This window comes from Arachis ipaensis, chromosome B8, assembly GCF_059453495.1.
Source record: "Arachis ipaensis isolate K30076 ecotype BB chromosome B8, ASM5945349v1, whole genome shotgun sequence".
NCBI lineage: Eukaryota > Viridiplantae > Streptophyta > Magnoliopsida > Fabales > Fabaceae > Arachis > Arachis ipaensis.
This window is the reverse complement of record NC_142443.1, coordinates 131683397-131707707: the sequence shown is the minus strand read 5'-3', so window position 1 is coordinate 131707707 and position 24311 is coordinate 131683397. Positions and strand designations below refer to the sequence as shown.

The window sequence follows — 24311 nt, the reverse complement described above, 5'->3', positions numbered from 1 at the left end:
TGATTTCGGCTGGGGTTAGGGTTGGTGCTCAGGTTTCCCCTGGTCCCGTGAATTCGCCTGAGGAGGAAGTCGTTGTGGTCTCAGCTGCCGAGGCTTCTCGGAAGAGAAAGAAGCTTGAGGAACCTAGTAGTGAGAACTTGGGGGAGGAGGGTGCTGTTCCTACCGTGATGGATCGGCGTTTCGATGCTTTAGGGTTTATAGATCAGTACCTGATGCCTGGCACCGAGCCATTTTTTGATGACTGTGATGTGTCTTTTCAAGCCAAGTTGGTATATCGCGCCCTCCTCCGATCTGCTGTTATTGTCCGGAAGGCTGAGCTGGTGATGGTTCAGGTCGGTTTGCTGTATAAGAAGCTCCGTCATTCCCAAGCTGATGCGGCCAAGTTGAGAGAGCAGCTTGAGGCTGTCGAGGTAGCGAGAGAGAAGGCGGTGAAGTCTTCCAAGGAGGCTGGGGCTAAGGTCCTCCGTCTTTCCGAGGTTGAGACTTCACTTCTATCTCAGCTGGGTGTGGAGCAGAAGCGGGCTTCCGATGCTGAGTCTCAGGCTGCCGTGCTTCTTGGCGAGATGGAGGTTCTGAAGGCTGAAGTTGCTGCTTTGAAGAGGGAGAAGGTGGAGTTGCTGGCTGATGCAAAGGGTGCGATTGCGGCTACCGAGGAGACGATGAGAGCTCAGGCTTTGGTGCTGGCTCCGGGTGTGGACGTGTTTGTGATGGGGGCTTTCAAGACTGTCCATGATGGCCAGATCGTTGACCTTGAGTAGCTTTTTATTATAACTTGTTGTATTGGTTTATGGGACTTGTTAGTTTTTTGGATGTTTGTTGGCCTTGAGGCCGTGTATTTTGATACTTTTTGCTGAACTTTTTATGCCATTGTGGCCATTTATAACTTGCTTTTCTTAATGACTCTTGTATGATTGTGGCCGTTCGGGCTTTTTCGTTTTTCGAGCCGTTTATATTTTGAAGCCGTCGTGACTTAGGACCTTCGGTAGGCTGTTCGGTAGTGTTTGAGGATATCCGTTTGTTAGGCCCCGAGGGTGATCGGTCCTCGGTGTTGGCCGCTTTGTTTGTTTTGCCGTTATAGTGGTATTGGCAAATGTATTTTTGTAAAAATAAAATTTTATTAAGTTTGGGCCTCGTTAAAACCCTCCATTTTTTGTTTTGGGAGGGAAAGAGTACCCGAAGATAATGAAAGAAAACTATACTAGAGAAAAGAAAAATAAAGTTCAGATAAGTAAAAGGGCATAGTTTTTTAGGGGAGGAGCGTCTTTATGTGTAGTATCGTCGTAAATTGGCGGCTGACAAACCCCATTTGTAGGGTTTATCTTGTATTGATTTTTGGGGATTTTATCAACTTTTACCCACATTTATTCAATGAAATAGCATGGTTTTATAACTTCTCCCTTAATTGTGCTTAAGAGTGAAAACATGCTTTTTAGGACTTAAAATAGCTAAATTTAATTCACCTTGATTCTATTAGATGCCTTGATATGTTTGTTAAGTGATTGCAGATTTAGGAGGCAAAGATTGGATTAAGGGAATGAAGAAAAAGCATGTAAAGTTTGAGAACTCATGAAGAAATGATGGAACCAAAAAGCTGTCAAGCCTGACCTCTTCGCACTTAATTGACCGTAACTTGAGCTACAGAGGTCCAAATGATGCAGTTCCAGTTGGGTTGGAAAGCTAACATCTGCGGCTTCGAAACGATATAAGATTTGTCATAGTTGCATCGTGCATAGGGGCGCGCACGCGCACGGTACGCGGGCACGCCGTTGGTGGCACATGATTCACTTAATGCAACACGTGGCCAGCGATTTGAGAAGCCTTGTGGGCCCAATCCAACTCATTTCTGATGCTATTTAAGCCAAGGATTGAAGAGGAATGGATATACTTTAATCATGAGTCATAGTTTAGTTTTAGAAATAGTTAGAGTTAGAGAGAGAAGCTCTCTCTTCTCTCTAGAATTAGGATTAGGAATTAGGGTTAGATTAGGATCTCATAGTTCTAGGTTTAATTCAAGTCTCCTTCCACTTCTACCTTCAATTGATGATTGCTACACTTTGGTTCTTCTCTCTATCCCTATTCTCTTGTTGTAATTTCTCTTATTTTGTTTCTAGGTTTTGTAATTGAGATACTCTTGTTCTCTTTATTTTCTTTCAATAATGCAATTTGAGGTCATTCATGATAATTGTGATTTCCTTGATTGTTGTTGTTAATTCTTTACATTCAATTGTAGTTAGAATTCATTCTTGTTGTGATTGACTATACTTTTCTTTTGTGCCTTCCAAGTGTTTGATTAAATGCTTGGAAGAATGTTAGACTAGAATTTTATGTTCTTGGCTTGAGAAGGTAACTTAGGATTTCTTGAGTCACTAGTGTCCAATTGATTGATAGTTGATAGCCATTAACTCTAGCCTTCATTAATCCAATTAGTGGAAAGCTAGGACTTATGGACTAGGATTGATATAACTCACTTGACTTTCCTTTGTTAATCGATTTAAGGATGACTAAGTGGGATTAATCCTTGCAACTACCATACTTGTGGCTAGTGATAATGATGAAGACCCTTGACAACCAAACCTTGCCAAGACCATTTTGTGAATAAAGTTTTCCTACCATTTACTATTCACATTCCTCATCCAAAACCCCAAAATAAACAAGTCCATAACCAATAACAAGAACACTACCCTGCAAGTCCTTTGAGAGACGACCCGAGGTTTAAATACTTCGGTTTATAGATTTTAGGGGTTTGTACTTGTGACAAACAAATTTTTGCATGAAAGGATTATTGTTGGTTTAGAGACTATACTTCAACGAGATTTTATTTGTGAAATTCTAAACCGTCAAAAATCTGTTCATCAAAATGGCGCCGTTGCCGGGGATTTGCAATGGTGTTGTGTTATTGGTTATTGTACATATGTGAATATTGTGAATAGGTTTATCTTTTGTTGTTTCTTAATTTTTGTTAGTTTTATTTTGTTCTCTCATTATGAATTGTCACCACTTTGGCTTTGAGTTTGGTTCTAAGTGTGTTGTAGGAAATGTGGACTTTAACGGCAACATGTACCATGGATGGAACCAACAAAGATGGGAAGAGCCTCAAGGAATTGATCACTCCTATTGGCAACAACCTCCGGATACTTATAGGTATAATTTCCATCCTAATGCATGCCAACTTAGCGGCTATGATGATTCTTTTTGTGACACTCAACAACCACCATCATATGCCTATGAATCTCATCCTCAACATGAACCTCAACCATTCTCACAAGCCTTTCATCACCAAGCACCACCCTATGATCCATATCCATCATATAACCAATCATCCATACCATATTTTTATGGCCATTATGAGCAAGAACCTCTAGAATCACCACAACCATATCAAGATTACTCCCAAGAACCACCTCAATACTCATCATCTCCATACCTTTACCAAGAAGAACCACCTTCCTACTATGAACCCTCTCTCCAAAATAATGAACCTTCCTATTCACCCCAAGCCCCAATAGACGATCCTCTCACTTTGTTACTCCAAGGACAAGAAGCCATGAAGCGGGATACACTTGAGTTTGTGACCAATTTGACCAAGGTGGTGCACACTTTAGCCCACCAATGCTTGAATACTCAAGGTACTTCCGTGACCACATGTGAAAAGTCAAAAGAATAGCAAAGTATGAAGGAGAAATTGGAAAATTCGGTGGAGAAAGAGGAGTCAAATTTTGTATTGGAGCAACTAGAGGAACCTATAATCATTGAAGAAAAGGAAGAAGTGGTTGAAGATTTAGGAGATGTTGAAAGTCCAAGGGAATGTAGTCTCATGGAGCACTCTTCCAAGGAGCTTGATATTGAAGTTGAAGAAGGTGCGCAACCCCCAAGGCATATCATCGTTGGAGACTTGGAAGAGGCTTATCAAGAGATGGATTCAATCATGGATGAATTTCTCTCTACAATGGAATCCTCTCCCATTGGACATGGAGTTGAAATTATAGAAGAGTGTGCACAACCTCCCATACCCTTGGTGAGCAATGAGAAAGAGAGCTACCAAGAGGAAAACGTTGGCACGATGTATATTGAGATTGAAGACTATGAAGAGGTTGATCAAGAGATGGATTTAGTCATCAATGAATTTCTATCCAAAATTGAATCACCTCCCATTGGGCAAGAAACCGAGGTTCTTGAAGACAACACCAAGCCAAGTAAAAGGGAAATGGTTGAAATTAAAGAAATTTGTCAAGAGGTGGAAATACACAAAGAAGAGTACAAGGAAGTAGACCCTGCATTGTCTAAGTGTGGGGAGGTATCCCTTCCCAACTTACCATCCAATACAACATTTAAGTGGGTAAAATCTCTATCTCTAGGCTTTAATTTCCCACTTGAATATGGTTTGATTGAGAATAATAGACAACTTAGAGCTCTCTGTGGACTTAAAGGAAAAAGAGAATTGTGTAGTGGTTGCAAGTTAGGAATTAGGCTCATTAAGGTCAAGGTTTCAAGGCATAGGAACGATGATTGGAAGAATGCCACATTGCATGGGTCTCAACGGAGGGTTTGGTATGTTAAAGAGAATTCTATATGTCTACCACCCGGAAGGAAAAAGTATGAAGATCAAATTGAAGACGAGAGCGAAGATAAGATATGGGACCCCGGCTCGCTAGGTGAAGACCAACTATGGGGACTCATATCTTGGGTAGAACTTTGCCCAAGCTTGACGAAAATGGTTGGAAATTCTGTCAACCAATTGAGAAGCAAGGATCCTTGGAGATTCAAGGATGAGTACAAACATAAGCCACCATGACAATGAGCCCCTCAAAATGTCCAACTTAAGGACTTAAACTAAAAGTGCTAGGTGGGAGACACCCCACCATGGTAACCTCTTTCCATTCTCTTTTGGTTTTGTATAATAAGTGATTTGAGTTGCCATTATTGATTTGTTTGTAAAGATTGGTTGTTAGTATGTTGTATTCATTAGTAGTAGATGAATAAATCCTAAAATCAAATTGTAATTTTGTGAATTGTTTGATATTTGATTGAATAAAGAAGAGTTTTGGACATTATAGGGAGCTCTTGGGCATTTTTTCTGCTTTTTGGGCAAAAAAAAAAAAAAAAAAAGGCCATCGGCGCGCTAGCACGCTGTGCGCAAGCGCGCACATTGCACTTCCGCAACTTCTGGTACAAAAACCAGAGAGTTGTGCGCGCGTTGTGCCAGCATTGTGCTGGGAGCACAAGCTCATCCACGCGTAAGCGCGCTGTGCGCGCGCGCGCGGATCGTCCCTGCTGCACCCACGCGTGAGCGCGCTGTGCGCGCGCGCGCGGATTTGCACCCTGCTTTTCTCCTTCCTCCTTTCTCCTTCTTTCCTCTTCTCTTCTTCTTTCTTTCTTATTTTTTTTCCTTTTTCCTCTCTTGAAAGATTTTTTTTTCTTTTCTCTTTTAATATAAATAAAAAAAAAAGAAAATTTTTTTTAATAAAAAAAAAATAATAATAATAAATAAATAAATAAATACATAAAATACTAAAAAATTAAAAATATAAAAAAAAAATTTTTTTTTCTCTTCTTCCATTTCCTTTTGTCTATTACATTTGCATACTTTTATTCTTTGCATTTTAATTCTATTTGTTCTCATTTTATTTTCTAAATTTCTCATTTTAATAATGGTGTTGAATTCTCTCACTAAATTGTTGAGAATTTCTTGCATTTGTTTTGGTGCTTCATGACTTGTTACATTAATTGTAATATTTGTCAACACACAAGATTAGTGCTTTAGTCCTTCCTAATTCATTACCCTTTGTTTTTTTCTTGTACCGCTTCATCATTGAGTTAGGATAGAATCAAATGCTTTCATGCGTATCACTAATCTTGTTTGTGTCAATTCTTATTTGATCTTGATGCTCAATATACTCTCCATGCCTTAACTTTACTCTTGCATCAAGTATCAGTTGATATGCTTTTTGCTTATATTGATTTCTCACTCACATGTTGTAGCTACCATGTAGTAGAGAATCATACTCTTATCTGGCATTAGCCCCCGCCTATGTTCTATTTACTTTGATATCTTTGTTGTAGGCTTAATTTTCTTTCTTTTTCTCTCCTTTTAGGCTGGCCACCAAGAAAGGAAAAACGAAAAAGCTTTTAAATGGGGCAACGAACAAGTCATCTGTACAACCTTTCGAAGAAGCTCATCAATTGTAGCAACCCATCCACCTTGCTCTCCTTTGCATGCACCGAGGGCGGTGCAATCTTCAAGTGTGGGGAGGTCATTCGACCGATCTCCATGGGTAACAATTTCCTTTTCAACACCAAATTTTTTTTATTTTTCTTTGTTAGAGTAGCTATTGCATTGCATGATAGGTTGCATGTTAGTTAGAATTTGTACATATTCTTACCACTTCTTTCATATTAGGACTACTTGGTTATGGTGATGATTTCTTTTCCAAAAAAAAAAAAAAAAAAAAAACTATGTTTTTAGGGCACCCTACCAATTTGAAAATTTTTGTTGAACTTGCTTGAAAGAATTTATTTTGGAACATGGTTTTGAGCTAAGAACACAAGCTTGTGAGATTTGAGCCTAATAGTGTGGTTACATCTTATAACCACTTATTTTCCTTCTTGCGTGTAATTGTTCTCTTTCTATGATTGTAATCTTTGATTTGTTTGAATCTATATGTCCCATTATTCCTTGTATTCATGCATTTATATGATTGAGGCCATCATTTCATTAGCTCACTTATCCAAATAGCCTTACCTTTTACTCTCCTTTGTTAGCCGATTTTGAGCCTACGCTTAACCCACTTGTTCTTATTTTAGCACATTACAAGCCTTAAAGCGGAAAACAATGAATGTCCTTTATTTGGATCTTTGATTGGCTTAGGCTAGTGAGTGTGAGTGTCATCCAAGAGTGGGAAAACTTTGGGACATTGGTTGGGATAAAAGGATGTTTGTGTTTTGTATTTTTATATTGAGGAATTGGTACATACTCATGTATTGATTAAATGTATAGACCTTATGCATTGATGTTCTTGTGTATAGTTTGAAAGAAAAAAGAAAAAATGAAAAGAAAAAGAAATAAAAGTGAAAAAGAAAAAAAGAAAAGAAAAGAAAAAAATGTATATAGAAAAAGAAAGAAAAAAAAAAAGAAGAGCAATAAAGGGGACAAAATGCCCCAAAATGAAGCTCAATAAGAATCAATGCATAAGTGTTGTGAAATGAAAAGAAAATGCATGAGTATGTGAAAAAGTGAGGAATGGGTAGTTAGATTAGTACTTAATTGTATAGGTCATTATATAGGTTAGGTGGGAAAGTTTAAGTTAATCAAAGATTCAAATCCTTAAGTCCACTAGCCATATATGATCCTACCTTGACCCTAGCCCCATTACAACCTAAAGAAAAGACCTCATGATACATGTATGCATGCATTGAATAATTGTTGATTGTTAGAAGAAAAACAAATCTTGGAAAGCATGATTAGGGGAGAATTGAGAGAATCAACCCCAAACACCGAGCGACTAGAGTGCAAACACTTCCGGTGAGGGTTCGATGCTCAATTCCTTGATTCCCGGCTTTCATGAGCGTTCTTCTCGCAAGTCTACTTGAACTTCATTTTGATATTCGAATTGGTAGGATTCATGAATCGTTATATGATCTTGGCCCTACTTGTGCACGTATGACTTGGAGGATTGATTTATTTTTAACCAAGTAGGTAAAACCATTTTGCATTTAGTTGCATCCATTTAGATAATTGCATATAGTTTAGGTTGCATATAGTTTATTTACATTGAATAAATGTTGATACCCTTTGTTTCTCTCTTGGCTTAAGCATGAGGACATGCTTGGATTAAGTGTGGGGAGGTTGACAAACCCCATTTGTAGGGTTTATCTTGTATTGATTTTTGGGGATTTTATCAACTTTTACCCACATTTATTCAATGAAATAGCATGGTTTTATAACTTCTCCCTTAATTGTGCTTAAGAGTGAAAACATGCTTTTTAGGACTTAAAATAGCTAAATTTAATTCACCTTGATTCTATTAGATGCCTTGATATGTTTGTTAAGTGATTTCAGATTTAGGAGGCAAAGATTGGATTAAGGGAATGAAGAAAAAGCATGTAAAGTTTGAGAACTCATGAAGAAATGATGGAACCAAAAAGCTGTCAAGCCTGACCTCTTCGCACTTAATTGACCATAACTTGAGCTACAGAGGTCCAAATGATGCGGTTCCAGTTGGGTTGGAAAGCTAACATCCGCGGCTTCGAAACGATATAAGATTTGCCATAGTTGCATCGTGCATAGGGGCGCGCACGCGCACGGTACGCGGGCGCGCCGTTGGTGGCACATGATTCACTTAATGCAACACGTGGCCAGCGATTTGAGAAGCCTTGTGGGCCCAATCCAACTCATTTATGATGCTATTTAAGCCAAGGATTGAAGAGGAATGGATATACTTTAATCATGAGTCATAGTTTAGTTTTAGAAATAGTTAGAGTTAGAGAGAGAAGCTCTCTCTTCTCTCTAGAATTAGGATTAGGAATTAGGGTTAGATTAGGATCTCATAGTTCTAGGTTTAATTCAAGTCTCCTTCCACTTCTACCTTCAATTGATGATTGCTACACTTTGGTTCTTCTCTCTATCCCTATTCTCTTGTTGTAATTTCTCTTATTTTGTTTCTAGGTTTTGTAATTGAGATACTCTTGTTCTCTTTATTTTCTTTCAATAATGCAATTTGAGGTCATTCATGATAATTGTGATTTCCTTGATTGTTGTTGTTAATTCTTTACATTCAATTGTAGTTAGAATTCATTCTTGTTGTGATTGACTATACTTTTCTTTTGTGCCTTCCAAGTGTTTGATTAAATGCTTGGAAGAATGTTAGACTAGAATTTTATGTTCTTGGCTTGAGAAGGTAACTTAGGATTTCTTGAGTCACTAGTGTCCAATTGATTGATAGTTGATAGCCATTAACTCTAGCCTTCATTAATCCAATTAGTGGAAAGCTAGGACTTATGGACTAGGATTGATATAACTCACTTGACTTTCCTTTGTTAATCGATTTAAGGATGACTAAGTGGGATTAATCCTTGCAACTACCATACTTGTGGCTAGTGATAATGATGAAGACCCTTGACAACCAAACCTTGCCAAGACCATTTTGTGAATAAAGTTTTCCTACCATTTACTATTCACATTCCTCATCCAAAACCCCAAAATAAACAAGTCCATAACCAATAACAAGAACACTACCCTGCAAGTCCTTTGAGAGATGACCCGAGGTTTAAATACTTCGGTTTATAGATTTTAGGGGTTTGTACTTGTGACAAACAAATTTTTGCATGAAAGGATTATTGTTGGTTTAGAGACTATACTTCAACGAGATTTTATTTGTGAAATTCTAAACCGTCAAAAATCTGTTCATCAGCGGCGTTCCAGGTTCTCGGGAGCTCGGTTCCGTCGAGCTTTTCGAGTTTGTAGGCTCCTTTCCCGACTATTCCTTTGACTCGGTATGGTCCTTTTCAGTTGGGGGTGAGTTTTCCTTCCCCTGGCGTTGGAGTTCCGATATTGTTTCGTCGTAGGACCAGGTCATCGGGTAAAAGTCTCTCCGTATTACCCCGTGATTGTACCTTATTTTTATTTTTTGTTTTAGGGCTAACTCTCTCATGTGGGCTACCGACGTGACCTTGTCATTGAGGTCTCGTTCGGCATTTTCTTCGTTACCCCGATGGTTCTTCTCGGGCTGGGGTCCCCAATTTCGACTGGGATAATGGCTTCTATTCCGTATGTCATGCGGAAGGGGGTCTCCCTGGTGGAACTTTGGGGGGTGGTCCGATATGACCAGAGGATCGATCCGAGTTTGTCTGCCCAACGTCCCTTGGCTTTGTCGAGCCATTTTTTTAAGTCCTTTGACTATTGTTTTGTTTGCCGATTCGACTTGCCCGTTCGTCTGGGGGGTGTTCTACCGAGCTGAAGCGTTGGGATATGTGTAGTCCTTCCAAGAATTTCCTGAACTTCTTGTCGGTGAATTGTGTTCCGTTGTCCGAGATTACTACTTCCGGGATGCCGAATCGGGTGATGATGTGTTTCCAGAGGAATTTACGGCACTGGATAGCCGTGATGGAGGCCAGGGGTTCGACTTCGATCCACTTGGTGTAGTAATTAATTGCAACAATGATGTATCGGAGCTGCCCGGGGGCTGTCGGGAAGGGGCCGACAAGATCAATGGCCCAAGTTCCGAACGGCCGATCTGCTGTGATTATGTTGAGCTGGTGTGGGGTGGCTTTATGATAGTTGGAGTGCTTTTGGCATTTGTCACAGTTCCTGACTGTTTGTATGGAGTCCCTGATGATTGAGGGCCAGAAGTAACCGGCTCGGATGATCTTCTGGGCCAAAGTTCTGCCTCCGATGTGATGGCTGCAGCAACCCTCATGGATTTCGTGAAGTATGTATTCCGTGTCTCCGGTTTCGATGCATTTGAGTAGGGGCTGCGAGAATCCCCGTTTGTATAGTTGTCCTGTTATGATGGTGTAGTTGACGACTTCCCTTTTTACCCGGTTTGCCTCTTTAGGGTCTTTGGGTAGTACTCCGTTGAGGAGGTATTGTAGGATGGGAGTGGTCCATGACTCTCGGTCGGAGATCGGTAGGCTGTTGTCGGTGGTGTTTGATAGAGATGGTGTTCTGACGATCTCTTGAATTAACAATCGGTTACCGTGTCCTGGTTTGGTGCTAGCCAATTTTGAGAGCAGGTATGTCCTTGCATTTCGTTCTCGGGAGACATGTTGAATGGTTACCTGATCAAAATCTTCCTTCAGTTTGTTTACCTTGGTGAGGTATTGTTGGAGTAAGGGGTCTCGTGTTTGGTAGTCCCCGTTGACTTGGGAACTGACTACCTGTGAGTCGCTGCATACCTCTAAAATTTTTGCCCCGACTTCTTTTGCTAGAATTAAACCGGCCAAAAGAGTCTCGTATTCTGCTTGGTTGTTGGAAACTGGGAACTCATATCGAACGGATTGTTCGATTATGATCCCGTTTTGGCTTTCGAGTATGACTCCGGCTCCGCTGGAGGTGGTGTTGGATGAACCGTCTACGTGTAGTTTCCAAGTTTCGGGGGTGGGGTTTCCTGGCGTCATTTCGGCGATGAAGTCGACCATGGCTTGCGCTTTGATTGCGTTTCGGGGTTCAAACTTTATTTGGAATTAGGACAGTTCGACAGACCATGCCAGCATTCTCCCCGCTAGGTCGGGTTTTTGTAGGACCTGTCGGACTGCTTGGTCAGTTCGGACCGTAATAGGGTGGGCTTGGAAATATTGTCGAAGGCGGTGGGATGCCATGAGGAGTGCGAAGGCCAGTTTCTCGAGGCGTGAGTAGCGTGATTCCGTGTCTTGTAGGACTTTGCTTATGAAGTAGATGGGTCGTTGGGCTTTATTTTCGTCTTCTTGGACAAGTGCTGCAGCGAGGGCTTCTTCAGTTATAGATAGGTATAGGTAAAGGATCTCTCCTGTTTGAGGTTTAGCGAGGACCGGGGGTTCCGCTAGGACTTTCTTAAAGTGTTGGAATGCCTTTTCGCATTCCGCTTCCCATTTGAAGGGGATTCCTTTTTTCATGAGCTTGAAAAAACGGAGCGCTTTTTGAGTTGATGCCCCGAGAAAGCGGGATAATGCGGTTAACCGGCCGGTGAGTTTTTGGATGTCTTTGAGGTTTTTAGGGCTTGCCATTTCGAGGACGGCTCTGCATTTTTTGGGGTTTGCCTCTACCCCGCGTTGTGTGATCATGAAGCCGAGGAACTTTCCTGCTTCCATTCCGAATGCGCATTTGGTTGGGTTGAGGCGCATTCGATGTTTCCTTAAGGTGTTTATTATGAGCTCAAGGTCAGTGATGAGCTGTTCGCTAGATTCAGTTTTTGCGAGCATGTCGTCTATATAGACTTCTAGCTTGGTCCGGGACAGGTCTTGGAATATTTTGTTAACGAGTCTTTGGTAGGTGGCTCCGGCATTTTTCAGGCCGAAGGGCATGACCTTGTAACAGTAAGTGCCGTCGGGAGTGATGAAGGCCGTTATTTCCTCGTCGGGTCGGTGCATAGGTAACTCCGCCTATGTTACACTTACGGTACATAGCCGGTCCCAAGCCCGGATAAAGGAGGAGGGTTGTGTTAGGTCTTCGGCAACCAACATAAAAATATAGCCGAACCCCCATGACATGAATCAAAGACATTATTGCGCTAAAGCTAGGTCGTTGCTCGGAAGCAACGCACCGTATGGCTCGAGTACGGTGTCAAAGCAAGAGCCGCTGCATCGGTGCCCGGATGTAGTGTTAAATGAGCAAGGGTTCTCGCATTTTTGTGAACGGACGAGGGTAAACAAGCTAGTTCACAAAGTAAAAGGTAAAGGTCGAAGCGACAGAAGGTTGAGATTTGGGACATGGAACATAGGCACTCTAACAGGAAAGTCCATGGAGGTGGTGGACACCATGACAAGGAGGAAGATTAACATTATGTGCCTACAAGAAACGAAATGGGTTGGTGCAAAGGCTAGGGAGTTGGATACTTCTGGTTTCAAACTTTGGTATACAGGAAAGGTGAAGAATAGGAATGGGGTTGGAATAATTGTGGATAAGCAGTGGAAGAAGGACGTAGTGGATGTCAAGAGGGTGGGAGATCGGATCATCTCTATCAAACTTGTGGTGGAGGGAGGTGCTTTCCATGTGATTAGCGCCTATGCACCGCAAGTGGGTTCGGACGAACAACACAAGATAAGGTTTTGGGAGGATCTAGAGAGTTTGGTTCAAGGCATACCTTTGGGAGATAAGATTTTCTTAGGAGGAGATTTAAATGGCCATGTTGGGAAAGAAGTGACTGGATATGGGAGTATTCACGGAGGCCATGGTTTCGGGGTGATCAATGTCGAGGGTAAAACTATTTTGGACTTTTCCTCAACCTTTGATCTTCTCATCGCAAATACATGGTTTAAAGAGAGAGATGAACATCTTATAACCTATAAGAGTGGCATGACAAGCTCTCAAATCGACTTCTTCTTGTTGAGGAGAGTCGACCGAAAATTTTGCATTAACTGTAAAATTATCCCGGGAGAGAGTTTGACAACACAACATAGGGTGCTCGTCATGGATTTTCGCATTGAGCAAAAGTTGAGGAAAAGACATCATACGAAGAACCCAAGGACGAGGTGGTGGCGGATGAAAGGTGAGGAACAAAGAAGCTTCCTAAGACGGGTAGGAGAAGAGGCAAAGTGGGATGGGAATGGAAGCGCGGAAGAGATATGGAGGGAGATGGCAGAAGTTATTAGAAGAACAGCAAAAGAAAGTTTTGGTGAATCTAAAGGAATAGGACCAAGAGACAAGGAGTCCTGGTGGTGGAATGCGAGTATACAAGAAAAGATAAAGATAAAAAAGGAATGCTTTAAAGAGTGGTCTTTATGCCGCAATGCAGATAATTGGGAAAAATATAAGGCGGCTAAGAAAGAAATAAAAGTGGCTGTAAGTGAAGCAAGAACAAGAGCATATGAGGGTCTCTACCAATCTTTGGGCACGAAAGAAGGAGAAAAAGCTATATATAGAATCGCAAAGAGCCGAAAAAGAAGAACGAGAGATTTGGATCAGGTTAAGTGCATAAAGGATAAGGATGGAGAGGTATTGGTTCAAGAGGAGAAGATTAATGAAAGGTGGAAGAGCTACTTCTACGAGTTATTTAATGAGGGACAGAAGACTCTTCCGAGCCTTGGTCAATTATGCACAAGGGAAGAAGATCAAAACTTTGACTACTATCGAAGGATTCGAGACTTCGAGGTAAAAGAGGCTCTAAAGCAGATGAAAAATGGCAGGGCAGTAGGACCTGATAATATCCCGATTGAGGTTTGAAAGGGTCTTGGAGAAAAAGGCATCAATTGGTTAACTATGCTTTTTAATGAGATTTTAAGGTCAAAGAAGATGCCTGATGAGTGGAGAAAGAGCACCTTGGTACCTATCTACAAGAATAAGGGGGATATACAAAGTTACGGAAACTATAGAGGGATTAAGCTTATGAGTCATACTATGAAGTTATGGGAAAGGGTGATAGAACGGAGGTTGAGAAAAGAGACACAAGTAACAGAGAACCAATTTGGATTTATGCCAGGCAGATCTACCACTGAAGCGATATACCTATTAAGAATGATGATGGAGATGTATCGTAGTAATAAAAGGGATCTACATATGGTGTTTATTGATCTGGAAAAAGCGTATGATAGGGTACCAAGGGAGGTCTTATGGAAGGTTTTAGAAAAGAGGAGAGTAAGGATCACATATATTCGGGCAATTAAAGACATGTATGATGGGGCCACAACTAGTGTGAAGACTCAAGGTGGTGTGATAGAGGAATTCCCTATTGGTATAGGATTATACCAGAGATCATCCTTAAGTCCATACCTTTTCACATTAGTCTTGGAAGTACTCACAGAGCACATCCAAGAGCCTGTGCCATGGTGCATGCTTTTTGCCGATGATATCGTCCTTATGGGAGAGTCAAGGGAAGACCTAAATAAGAAGTTGGAGTTATGGAGAGAAGCTCTAAAAGTGTATGGTCTGCGCATAAGCCGTAGCAAGACGGAATATATGGAATGTAAGTTCAGTCTGAGAAGGGAAAACCCCAATATAGAGGTGAAGATTGGAGAAAACATCTTACGAAAAGTTAAAAGTTTTAAGTATCTTGGGTGCATCATACAGAATAATGGAGAGATTAAACAGGATGTAAATCATAGGATCCAAGCAGGTTGGTCAAAATGGCAGAGTGCATCTGGTTTTATATGCGACAAAAAAGTGCCTTTAAAACTTAAAGGTAAATTCTATCGCACCGCTATAAGACCGGCTATGCTGTATGGTACGGAGTGTTGGGCGGCTAAAGGGGAGCACGAACATAAGCTGAGTGTGGCAGAGATGAAGATGTTGAGATGGATGAGTGGTCATACGCGATTGGATAAAATAAGGAATGAAGATATAAGGGAGAGAGTTGGAGTAGCACCCATTGTGAAAAAGATGGTTGAATCGCATCTCAGGTGGTTTGGACATGTGAGAAGAAGACCGATAGAACATCCAGTCAGGAGGGTGGATGAGATGGAAGATGGACAAAGGGCGAAAGATAGAGGAAGACCTAAGAAGACCATCCATGAGGTGGTCAAACGAGATCTACATGTAAATGGTCTCTCTGTAGACATGATACATGACAGAGCACAATGACGTCGTTTGATTCATGTAGCCGACCCCACTTAGTGGGACAAGGCTTTGTTGTTGTTGTTGGGTCGGTGCATAAGTATCTGGTTATACCCTAAATATGCGTCCATGAAGCTAAGGTATTGGTGGCCGGACGCGGCGTCTACTAATCCGTCTATGTTTGGTAGGGGGAAAGCGTCTTTCGGACAGGCTTTGTTTAAGTCCGTGTAGTCGACGCACATTCGCCATTTACCGTTTGCTTTTTTGACTAGTACGATGTTAGCCAGCCAGGTCGCGTAGGGTAACTCCTGAATAAAGCCTGCTTCGAGGAGGGCTTTGACTTGTTTTTTAACTTCGGCGGCTCGGTCGGGGGACATTTTCCGTCTCCTTTGTGCGACGGCTTTGGCCATAGGGTCAACGGCCAGTCGGTGGGACATTAAGTCGGGATCTATGCCTGGCATATCCGCGGGTATGAATGCGAACAGGTCTCTGTTTTGTTTCAAGAGGCGGGAGAGGTCCTCTTTGAGGTCGTAGGGAAGGTTCCAGTTGATGAAGGGGTGTTCTTCTCTGGTTTTGTCTATTTGTAGCTTCTCCATGTCTCCCTCAGGTTCTGGTCTAGGTTGCCCATCTTGTCGGGCGTCTAGGTCTGCTAAGAATATGCCGGCCGCGTCTCGGGATCTCTTCCGTAGGGCTAGACTGGTGTTGTCGCATTCTGCCGCGATTTTCCGGTCTCCGTGGATAGTCCCGATCGAGCCATCTTCCGCTGTGAACTTCATCAGGAGGTATTTGGTGAAGATGACTGCTGAGAGGTCGTTTATAGTTTTTCTTCCGAGGATGACGTTATAGGCGGTAGAGTCTTTAAGGATTACAAATTCGGATAGTATTGTCTTTTTCTGGTCTCTTTTTTCTATGGTAAAGGGGAGGATAATGGAGCCATCTGATTTGAGGAAGTTGTCCCCTAGCAAGGTTACTCTGTTGCGATGTGTTTGGAGGTTCTTATCATGGAGTCCGAGTTTGTCGAAAGCCCCTCTGAAAAGGATGTTGGAGTCTGCTCCTGTGTCGACTAGTATTCTTCTTACCAGCCCGGTTTCGATTTTTGTCGAGATAACGAAGGGGGCATCATCCGCCGAGGTGCCGTGCTGGCAGTCTTCGGGGGAGAATGTTATTGCTCTATTGGTAGCGTTTGAGTCTTGTTGTCTAACTGCCAGTATTTTGAGGTCCTTTTTTAGTGCCGACTTCGATTTTCCCGGGACGTCTTTACCTGTGATGATGTTTACGATAATGGTTGGGTCGGCTTCCGGGCTTTCTCTGGGGCCCTATTTTTGTGTTCTCGGGTTACGTCCTTCTCTTTCGAGTGATCTTTCCTTTTCCACGCGTCTTGGTTTCCTGATGAATCTGGCGAACTCGAGGAGTTTGCCGTCTCGTATAGCTTGCTCGAGGGCATCCTTAAAGTCAAAGCAGTCTTGCATCCTATGTTCGTATCCTCGGTGATAATCTCAATATAGGGTTTTGTTGCCGCCTGTTCTTTCCTTTAGCTGTCGGGCCTTCGGGAGGATGCCTCGATCTGCTATTTGGTGGTATATTTCAGTGATCAGCGCAGTTAGTGGTGTGTAATTGGAGAATTTTCCGACTCTGGGGGGTCGATTTGCGTTTATCGGCTTGTGGTGTTCTCTCTGATTCTCTTTGGGGGTCGGGTTATGTCGGTTTGCCGGCAAGCCGTGTTGTGTGCTGCCGTGTTGCCGTTTGTTGGCGGCTACGACCTGGCTTACTTCTTCGTCATTTATGTACTCCTTTGCGACGCCTTGTATTTCGTGCATCGTCCATACTGGTTTGGTAGTGAGGTATTTTCGGAAGTTTTTGTTCATGAGTCTATTTGTAAGGCAGAGGCTTGCGACCGAGTCTGTGAGCCCGTCGACTGTTATGCACTCGTCGTTGAATCGGTCGAGGTATTTTCTTGTGGACTCGTCATGTTTCTGTGTGACTCTCAATAGGCTGATGGGGTGTTTGGCCTTGGTGATTCTGGTGGTGAATTGGGCCATGAACCTCCGTGATATGTCACAAAAACCGGCTATGGACCCGTTGGGGAGGGCATTGAACCATTTGATTACTGGCCCGGCTAGGGTTACTAGGAAGGCTCTGCATCGAACAGCGTCGGTGGCGCCTTCTAGGTTCATTCTAGCCTCGAAGGCCGTTAAGTGCTCGTGGGGGTCTTTGGTTCCGTCGTATTTCATGTCCGTGGGTTTATCAAAGCCTTTGGGGTGTTTCGCTTTCAAAATTCTCTCCGTGAAGGGGGTGGCTCCCATTATCACGTGGTCGTTTCTCATGCGTTTGGTCTCTCGGTATCGTTGGTCGTCGTCCGTGTGAACAGGATCGTGGGAGGCGCTGCGGTCATACCTTTTGCTGTGTCGCCGTTCTGGTGATCTGTCGTGTCTTAGGTCGCACGAGGTGCTTCTATCGTGTCTCTTGGCGTGTCGCCGTTCTGGCGATCTACCGCGGCGAGATCTTGATCTGGAGGTCGCGTGACTTCCTTTTTCCTTAGTGGCAACCCGACCTTCGAGTTCCTGTACTCGGTGGCAGAGTTCTTGGATTATCTGGGCTGACTTATCTTCCGAATTTTTAGGATGTCGTGTTTTTGTGATGACGGGGCCATTCTCTTTGTTATGGATGGTGCTTGCTATCCTTTCGTGGAGTACGGCTTCTTGGTGTTCTGGAGTAGGGTTTCTTGTTCTGGAGTCATCTTGGTGGCTAATGGAATGCTCTTCAAGTTCGTCCGCCATTCCGACTCAACCGGTGCCAGTCCCACAGATGGCGCCAATGTACAAGATGTCTCTGGTACGGGTTGAGAGATGGATCGAGAACTTGCGGGTTGAGGCAGATGCCTGATCACTTGACTGGAGTAATGGGGGGAGGTACCTGCAAAGACACTCCGATGCTCAAGTCAGAATGGATCTGAGAGGTGTAAGGTATGAGGGATGAATGAATACCTGGAGGGACCTGGGTCCTCTATTTATAGGTGATGGTAGCTGTCTTATCTTATCTTGTTTGGCTAAGATAAGGGAGACGTTTGAATTCGAAAGTTGGTTAGGAGCTCTAGTGGGCCGGTTCGGACTTTCTAGAAGGTCTTGGTGGGTCAGACTCGGGTAGCCGGGTTCGAGGACTATCCCGGGTGTAGAATCCGTGGACCGAATCCGTAACAACCACAAAAAAAACATCCAAATAATCTGTCTCACAAAAATGATCCCAAAAATCATATTCACAAGCAAAAATTAAATCCCTCCAAATAGTATAGAGCTTAGCCTAGAGAGCACTAGCATTTTCTAACTTCTCCGACAAATATTTTCTCTGACACCCATCAAAACTACGAATGAGACGATCAAAACCTGCTAACCAATTAAGAGAACTCTGACTAGCATCATAGTTTACTTTAACCAATTTTACAAAAAGAGAAACCGAAAAGAATTAATTAGAAAGACCCGAACTTAGTACTAGATCAATTATACTATACGTGTTTTATACAAAAACTCGCCATTCTCATGCTTGTAACCACAGTTAGTTATTGATCAGTGCCTAAATGTGACTCTTCCAATAATTTCTTATGAGGTTCCACATTCTCCTCCAAATGGTTTATGTTGTAACCACATTACCTAATCTTGTTACACAAAAACAAATTACAAGATTCATCAAATGAGGATTGACAGTTATTGATCAGTGCCTAAATAAGTAAATATCACTCTTCTAATAGTTTATCCTCTAGTCGCATATTGTTTTTGAGAAAGGGCTGTCCAACCAATATCCTGGCGATAGAAACCTACCAGGGGGCAGCATGCTCAGCTCCTTCAAGGTTTTTAATCAATGTTACCTTCTCATGTTTTCCAGGATATCCCTTACTCGCCATTACCACTACCATGGCCGACCCGGGCAACCAGTTCAGAGATTCCCCGCTCAGCTCTCCTCTGCAAGCCGCAAGCAGGACTTGTGCCAAATCAGACTCCAACCGAACCATGAGAACCTGTTTAAAATTCCCAAAGGGAAAATGAAATACATCGGTTAACAACGTAGCCTCAACATTAGTAACATAAACACAGAATTTTGTATATAAACCGATAATTGTTTTGATGCAAGCAACCATCTCAGGACTTTAACTGACCTGGCACTCTGGATCACCGAATCTCACATTATACTCGATTAACTTCGGCATGCCAGATTTCTTCTCAATCATAAGACCAGCATACAAAAGGCCAACAAACTTGCAACCTTCTGCTGACATTCCTTTCACTGTTGGGGTGATAATATGATCCATTACTATTGACTGAAGCTCCTTGGTTAATACAGGAGCTAGAGAGTATGCGCCCATGCCGCCAGTATTTGGCCCTGTATCGCCATCACCAATTCGTTTTGGTCCTGAGCAGATTCAAGTGGAATTGTACTTTCTCCATCAACCAATGCAAAAAATGATACTTCTTCTCCCTCTATATATTCCTCAACAATTACCCTACAACCTGCAGAACCAAAATCACCCTTTACCAGCATTGAATCTACAGCTTCATATGCTTCTTCCAGTGTCCTGGCAAGGGTAACTCCTTTTCCAGCAGCCAGTCCATCTACTTTGACAACAATCGGAGCTCGCTGTTCTTGAATATATTGTTTTGCAACAGATGGGTCTGTAAATATTTTGTAATGCATTAATTAATCCAGGATTAATAAGACATTACACATCCAAAACCCAACAGAATACAGGTTTAACTAATCCTCTTAAAATAAGAATGATACGAGATTCAACGAGACAAATTAGAAACAATGCATGAAAGAATAATGCACAAAGAAGCAGGTCCAATAAAATAAGGATAAATTACTAATTTGATCAATGAGAAACAGACCTTAGCAGTTGGAATATCATACTTGTCATACAAATGCTTCATGAAATTCTTAGAACCTTCCAAAGCTGCAGCCTCCGCAGACGGGCCAAAAGTTGGGATTCCTGCCTTAACTAATTCATTTACAAGACCTGCAACAAGTGGAGCCTCAGGTCCCACAACAACTAGTCCCACCCCGTGTTTTACGACAAAATGAGATTACTGCTGCTGCATCATGGACATTGAGGTCTGTAATACAAGTGGTGTTTCCAGAGCTGGAAATTCCTGCATTGCCGGGGGCACAAAATACAGCATCACAGGATGGTGATCGTTGCAAAGCATAGCAAAGTGCATGTTCACGTCCTTCACCACCAATAACAAGAACAATCACCTTTTCTTCTTTTGCACAGAAATGAAAGTGAGTTAGTGAGCAAACATGTGAAAATAAAGACAATGTCACAGAATTGAAAAGTTTGAACTCATCAATCCATTTAGCAGAAACAAAGGCTCCTATATTTATCAGTAGCCAATCAATTACTTGAAAGCTCTCATTTCTATTCATGTACATATCTGCAAAAGTTCATTTGAATAAAGAGAAAAGATTTTGAGGACATTCTAGCTAAGATTTTACTCCATCTCCATGCAATGCAATTGTGTTGGTTTTAGAATATGGATTCTCCAAAAAAAGAAAAGGGCATAAAAATATTTGGTCTTATAGATGAAATTATTAGTGTATTTGTCTTACTTTATTTTACCAAAAAACTACATATATTAAATTATGTAGAAAACTGATTCTACATAATACAAAAACAGGGGAATTTATAAATAAAAAGATAAAGAGTAAGTACAGTGCTTACGAGAACTATTGTTTGTCTCAAACCCAACAGAACCTGATAACTGAGTTTTGAGCAGGGCATTTGAAAACACTATGGCTTGGGCTTGAGGCGCTAAGACTAACATTGGAGCTCCTAAAATTCAAGTTCTAAAGGAAAAGAGAAGTAGAAGACGACTTCTGCAACACAGAGTGTTGGACTCTAAGGTGAAATGGGTTAGAATCTCCAACATGAGAGCATCCATGAAGGTTGAAAGAAGCTCCAACGTTGAAGATGACACATGACATTGTTATAACTCACTGATCCCCTGCAAACAAAAATTCAAGAACCTGTTATGGTTTGAACGAAATTAGCATCATCAACGAGAAATGGAGCTTAGAAATTACTCAAATTAGTATTATAATGTTGGGCACAAAATTCGTTCAGGCATTTCATCAAACAGGTTGTGCACTACCAAACAGGTGAAAAAGTTGCACACTTGACATTACAAAAAAAATATAATAATATACCATAGATTTAGAAAATAAATGCAAGACCATAGATTTATGACATTTGAATCGGTTATTTAGTAAACCCTAATGCTCAATATGCCACACCAACATCAGTCGACTATGGGCAGTTGATGACTGCATCACAACCTCTGCCTCCTCCACCATAGTATCCTCTTAACGCTCCTCACTATCAGACAGAGCTATATCCGTGGCCACAGTATCGTCATCCTACGCATTTCCCACCTCCTCCACCGCCCGGCCGACGAGATCGTCACGTAAGACACAGCCCCCATTGTGTGGCACGGGGGATTGCCTTCACTACCCACCTGACCAGCATTGCCGATTTATTTTAGTTACTTATTTTGTACTGTATCATTTTGATTACTTTGAATTCCTTGTAAAATGTAATTTATTGTTAATTTTCTTGTATGATAAACATTTTTTAGTGGTTTGTATAATATTGCTTTATATGGTATTTGTGCATATTTTTTGAGACCCATGAAGTACATTAAATTATAAAACACAAAAAAAATAGCAAAATAAATAAACACAACATACGATTGATAGCTAACACGACAATTAAAAGATTTCAAAACACAACTACGAAATAAATACAAAATGACACACAACTAGTCATCCTCTACTGGCTGGTTCGGGCACCCTCTCCGAGTGTGGCCTAGTTGCCTGCATAACCCACATCTTTTCTCTGCACGCACAACCTCGTCCATCTCATTCTGGAATTTCATAAAAACTGATCTTTTTGTTGCTTTCTGTCGTATGGCGGGATTAGGATGCAGACGTGTCCCATACCACTCCGGCCATAGCTTTTTATCTGGTATTGGTGGAAACTCTACCCCATACACCTTGAAGACGTTTTTTTGCCTGTAAACCGGATGAACATATCTCCCCCATCAATACTTGCAGCGGCACAAGCTGCAAGTGCATGACAACACGGAAAATGAAGAGACTAAAAATACCACAGTCACATGTGCGCGCACTCAACCAGACACGAAATGAGCCTAGACTCCAACTCTCAAGAGGCTCTAACTCCTCTACCACAAACACTAAGGTCCTCCTATCACAATGTGTTACGCGCATCTTCGACAATCCTTCCCTATTCTTCTCAATAGCACGTACAGCCACTGTGAAAACTCTTGTCCAGCCGCCAGTTGTGACTGTGCCTCCCTGCCCTTTATGACGAACAATTGTTGCAATCGCTCGTAAGTGCATCTAACAATAGCTTCTACCGGTAAATACTGCGCACCCATTAACACTGCATTTATGCACTCTGTGAGATTTGTAGTCATGTTCCCAAACCTACGACCACTATCACAATGTTGTAACCATATCTCCTTGTTGAATTTGTTGGTCCAATCTGACATCTTACGGGATAACCCTCTCAATGCATTCATATACCACTCGTATCCAGCCCTGCTTGGACTATATGCAGCATTCATCAAGTATCGCTTACCCTCTGATGATTTGAAATGGGTCATGAAGTTTGCTGCCATGTGTTTGACACAGTACGCATGAAAAGCATTAGGAGGTCTTTAACCACTATCATTGGCTCTCAATGTGGTTTCGATTGCTTGGGATCTATCAGATATAAGCAACAGCCCTTCTTGTGGTGTCACATGCATCCTTAGATTGTTTAGGAAAAACGACCGTGACTTAGTCGTCTCAGACTCTACGATAGCAAAAGTAATAGGGAGAATATTATTGTTACCATCTTGTGTCACGGCAATTAATAACACACAGCCATACTTGCCATACAAATGTGTGCTATCCACAGAAACAAAGGGCTTGCAAGGCTTGAAAGCCTCAATACAAGGAGGAAAAACCCAAAATACCTCATCAAATTGGCTGTAATTGCGGTCCAACAAGTGGTTATCATAGTATGGTACCGCACTGAAATCACTTATTGTGCCGGGACAACAACTCTGCAATGTTTACAACAATATCGAAATTTTGTTGTACGACTCTTCCCAATCACTATAGATCTGGGCTATTGTTTTTTGCTTTGCCATCCAAACCTTCCTATATGAGGGTTTATAGTAATAACTCTGTCTGACTGCATTTTGTAGGACAGGGATAGATACGGCTGGGTTGGATTGTATGAGGGGCATGATGACATTACAAATGAGGTTGCTGTCTAACTGTCGATGGTCCTGAGACATGGTGGGAGCTAGACAGATATACGGTCCTCCAAATTTACGTACCTCCCTGTTCAATTAAATTAAAATGGAATTATTATATGTCATTATGTTGGTCCCAAAATAAATATGATAAACAAAAATATGCTTACTTTAGACATCATAAAGTGGCTTACCAATATCCAAGATTTTATCGGAGTACAATACACACATTGTACTTCATTCGATCAGACTCGACAATCCTGTACTCAGCACTCCTCCGAATGCTATAATTCTTCACACCTAGCATGACAGCCTCCCTACTCTTGAATCTATGTCCAATGTGAAACTCCACACTACTGTTTGTGTTGTAATCCCCCCCCCCCTCGTATTGAAAACCGGAGTATCCTCATGCATTGCGTCAAGATTCAGTGTGTGATAGTGACTAGCTACAGCTGACAACTTCGAAACTGGTTTTGGGGCAGGCAAAAGATACTGAACTGTTCCACCTACCGGGTTCTCTGGTACAAACTCTTCCTCATCCCCAGAAGAACTACTTTCGTTGCTGTCGGCGATGTATTCTTCATCCAACTCCTCGCTATCCACTTCCATGTGTTCCACTGGACTAACACGCTGCAAAGGTGGTGGTGCAAAAGGTGGGTCATCTTGGACAAAATTTGAGTGCCCAGGATCACCATCTTACATCACTAACTTCCGCAGAAAGCTCCATCACTTGTTGGGTTATGATTTTTCGGTGGATATCAAACATCAGGCGCATCTGCTGATCGCCATGTAACCGAAAAAGATGAAATCGACATACTTTA

General features: G+C 41.9%; 1 protein-coding gene and 2 pseudogenes across 1 annotated transcript; all 3 read right to left on the bottom strand.

The window, feature by feature from the left end:
• Positions 1-9879: 9879 nt before the first annotated feature.
• On the bottom strand, positions 9880-11133 carry LOC107611524 (uncharacterized). The gene has a single exon (XM_016313438.1). The coding sequence runs from the start codon at positions 11131-11133 to the stop codon at positions 9880-9882; it is 1254 nt and encodes a 417-aa protein (XP_016168924.1).
• Positions 11134-16494: 5361 nt separating this feature from the next.
• LOC148549876 (uncharacterized) lies at positions 16495-17955 on the bottom strand (annotated as a pseudogene).
• A 966-nt stretch (positions 17956-18921) lies between these two features.
• Positions 18922-22866, bottom strand: LOC107611525 (phosphoribosylamine--glycine ligase, chloroplastic-like; annotated as a pseudogene).
• Positions 22867-24311: the final 1445 nt, after the last annotated feature.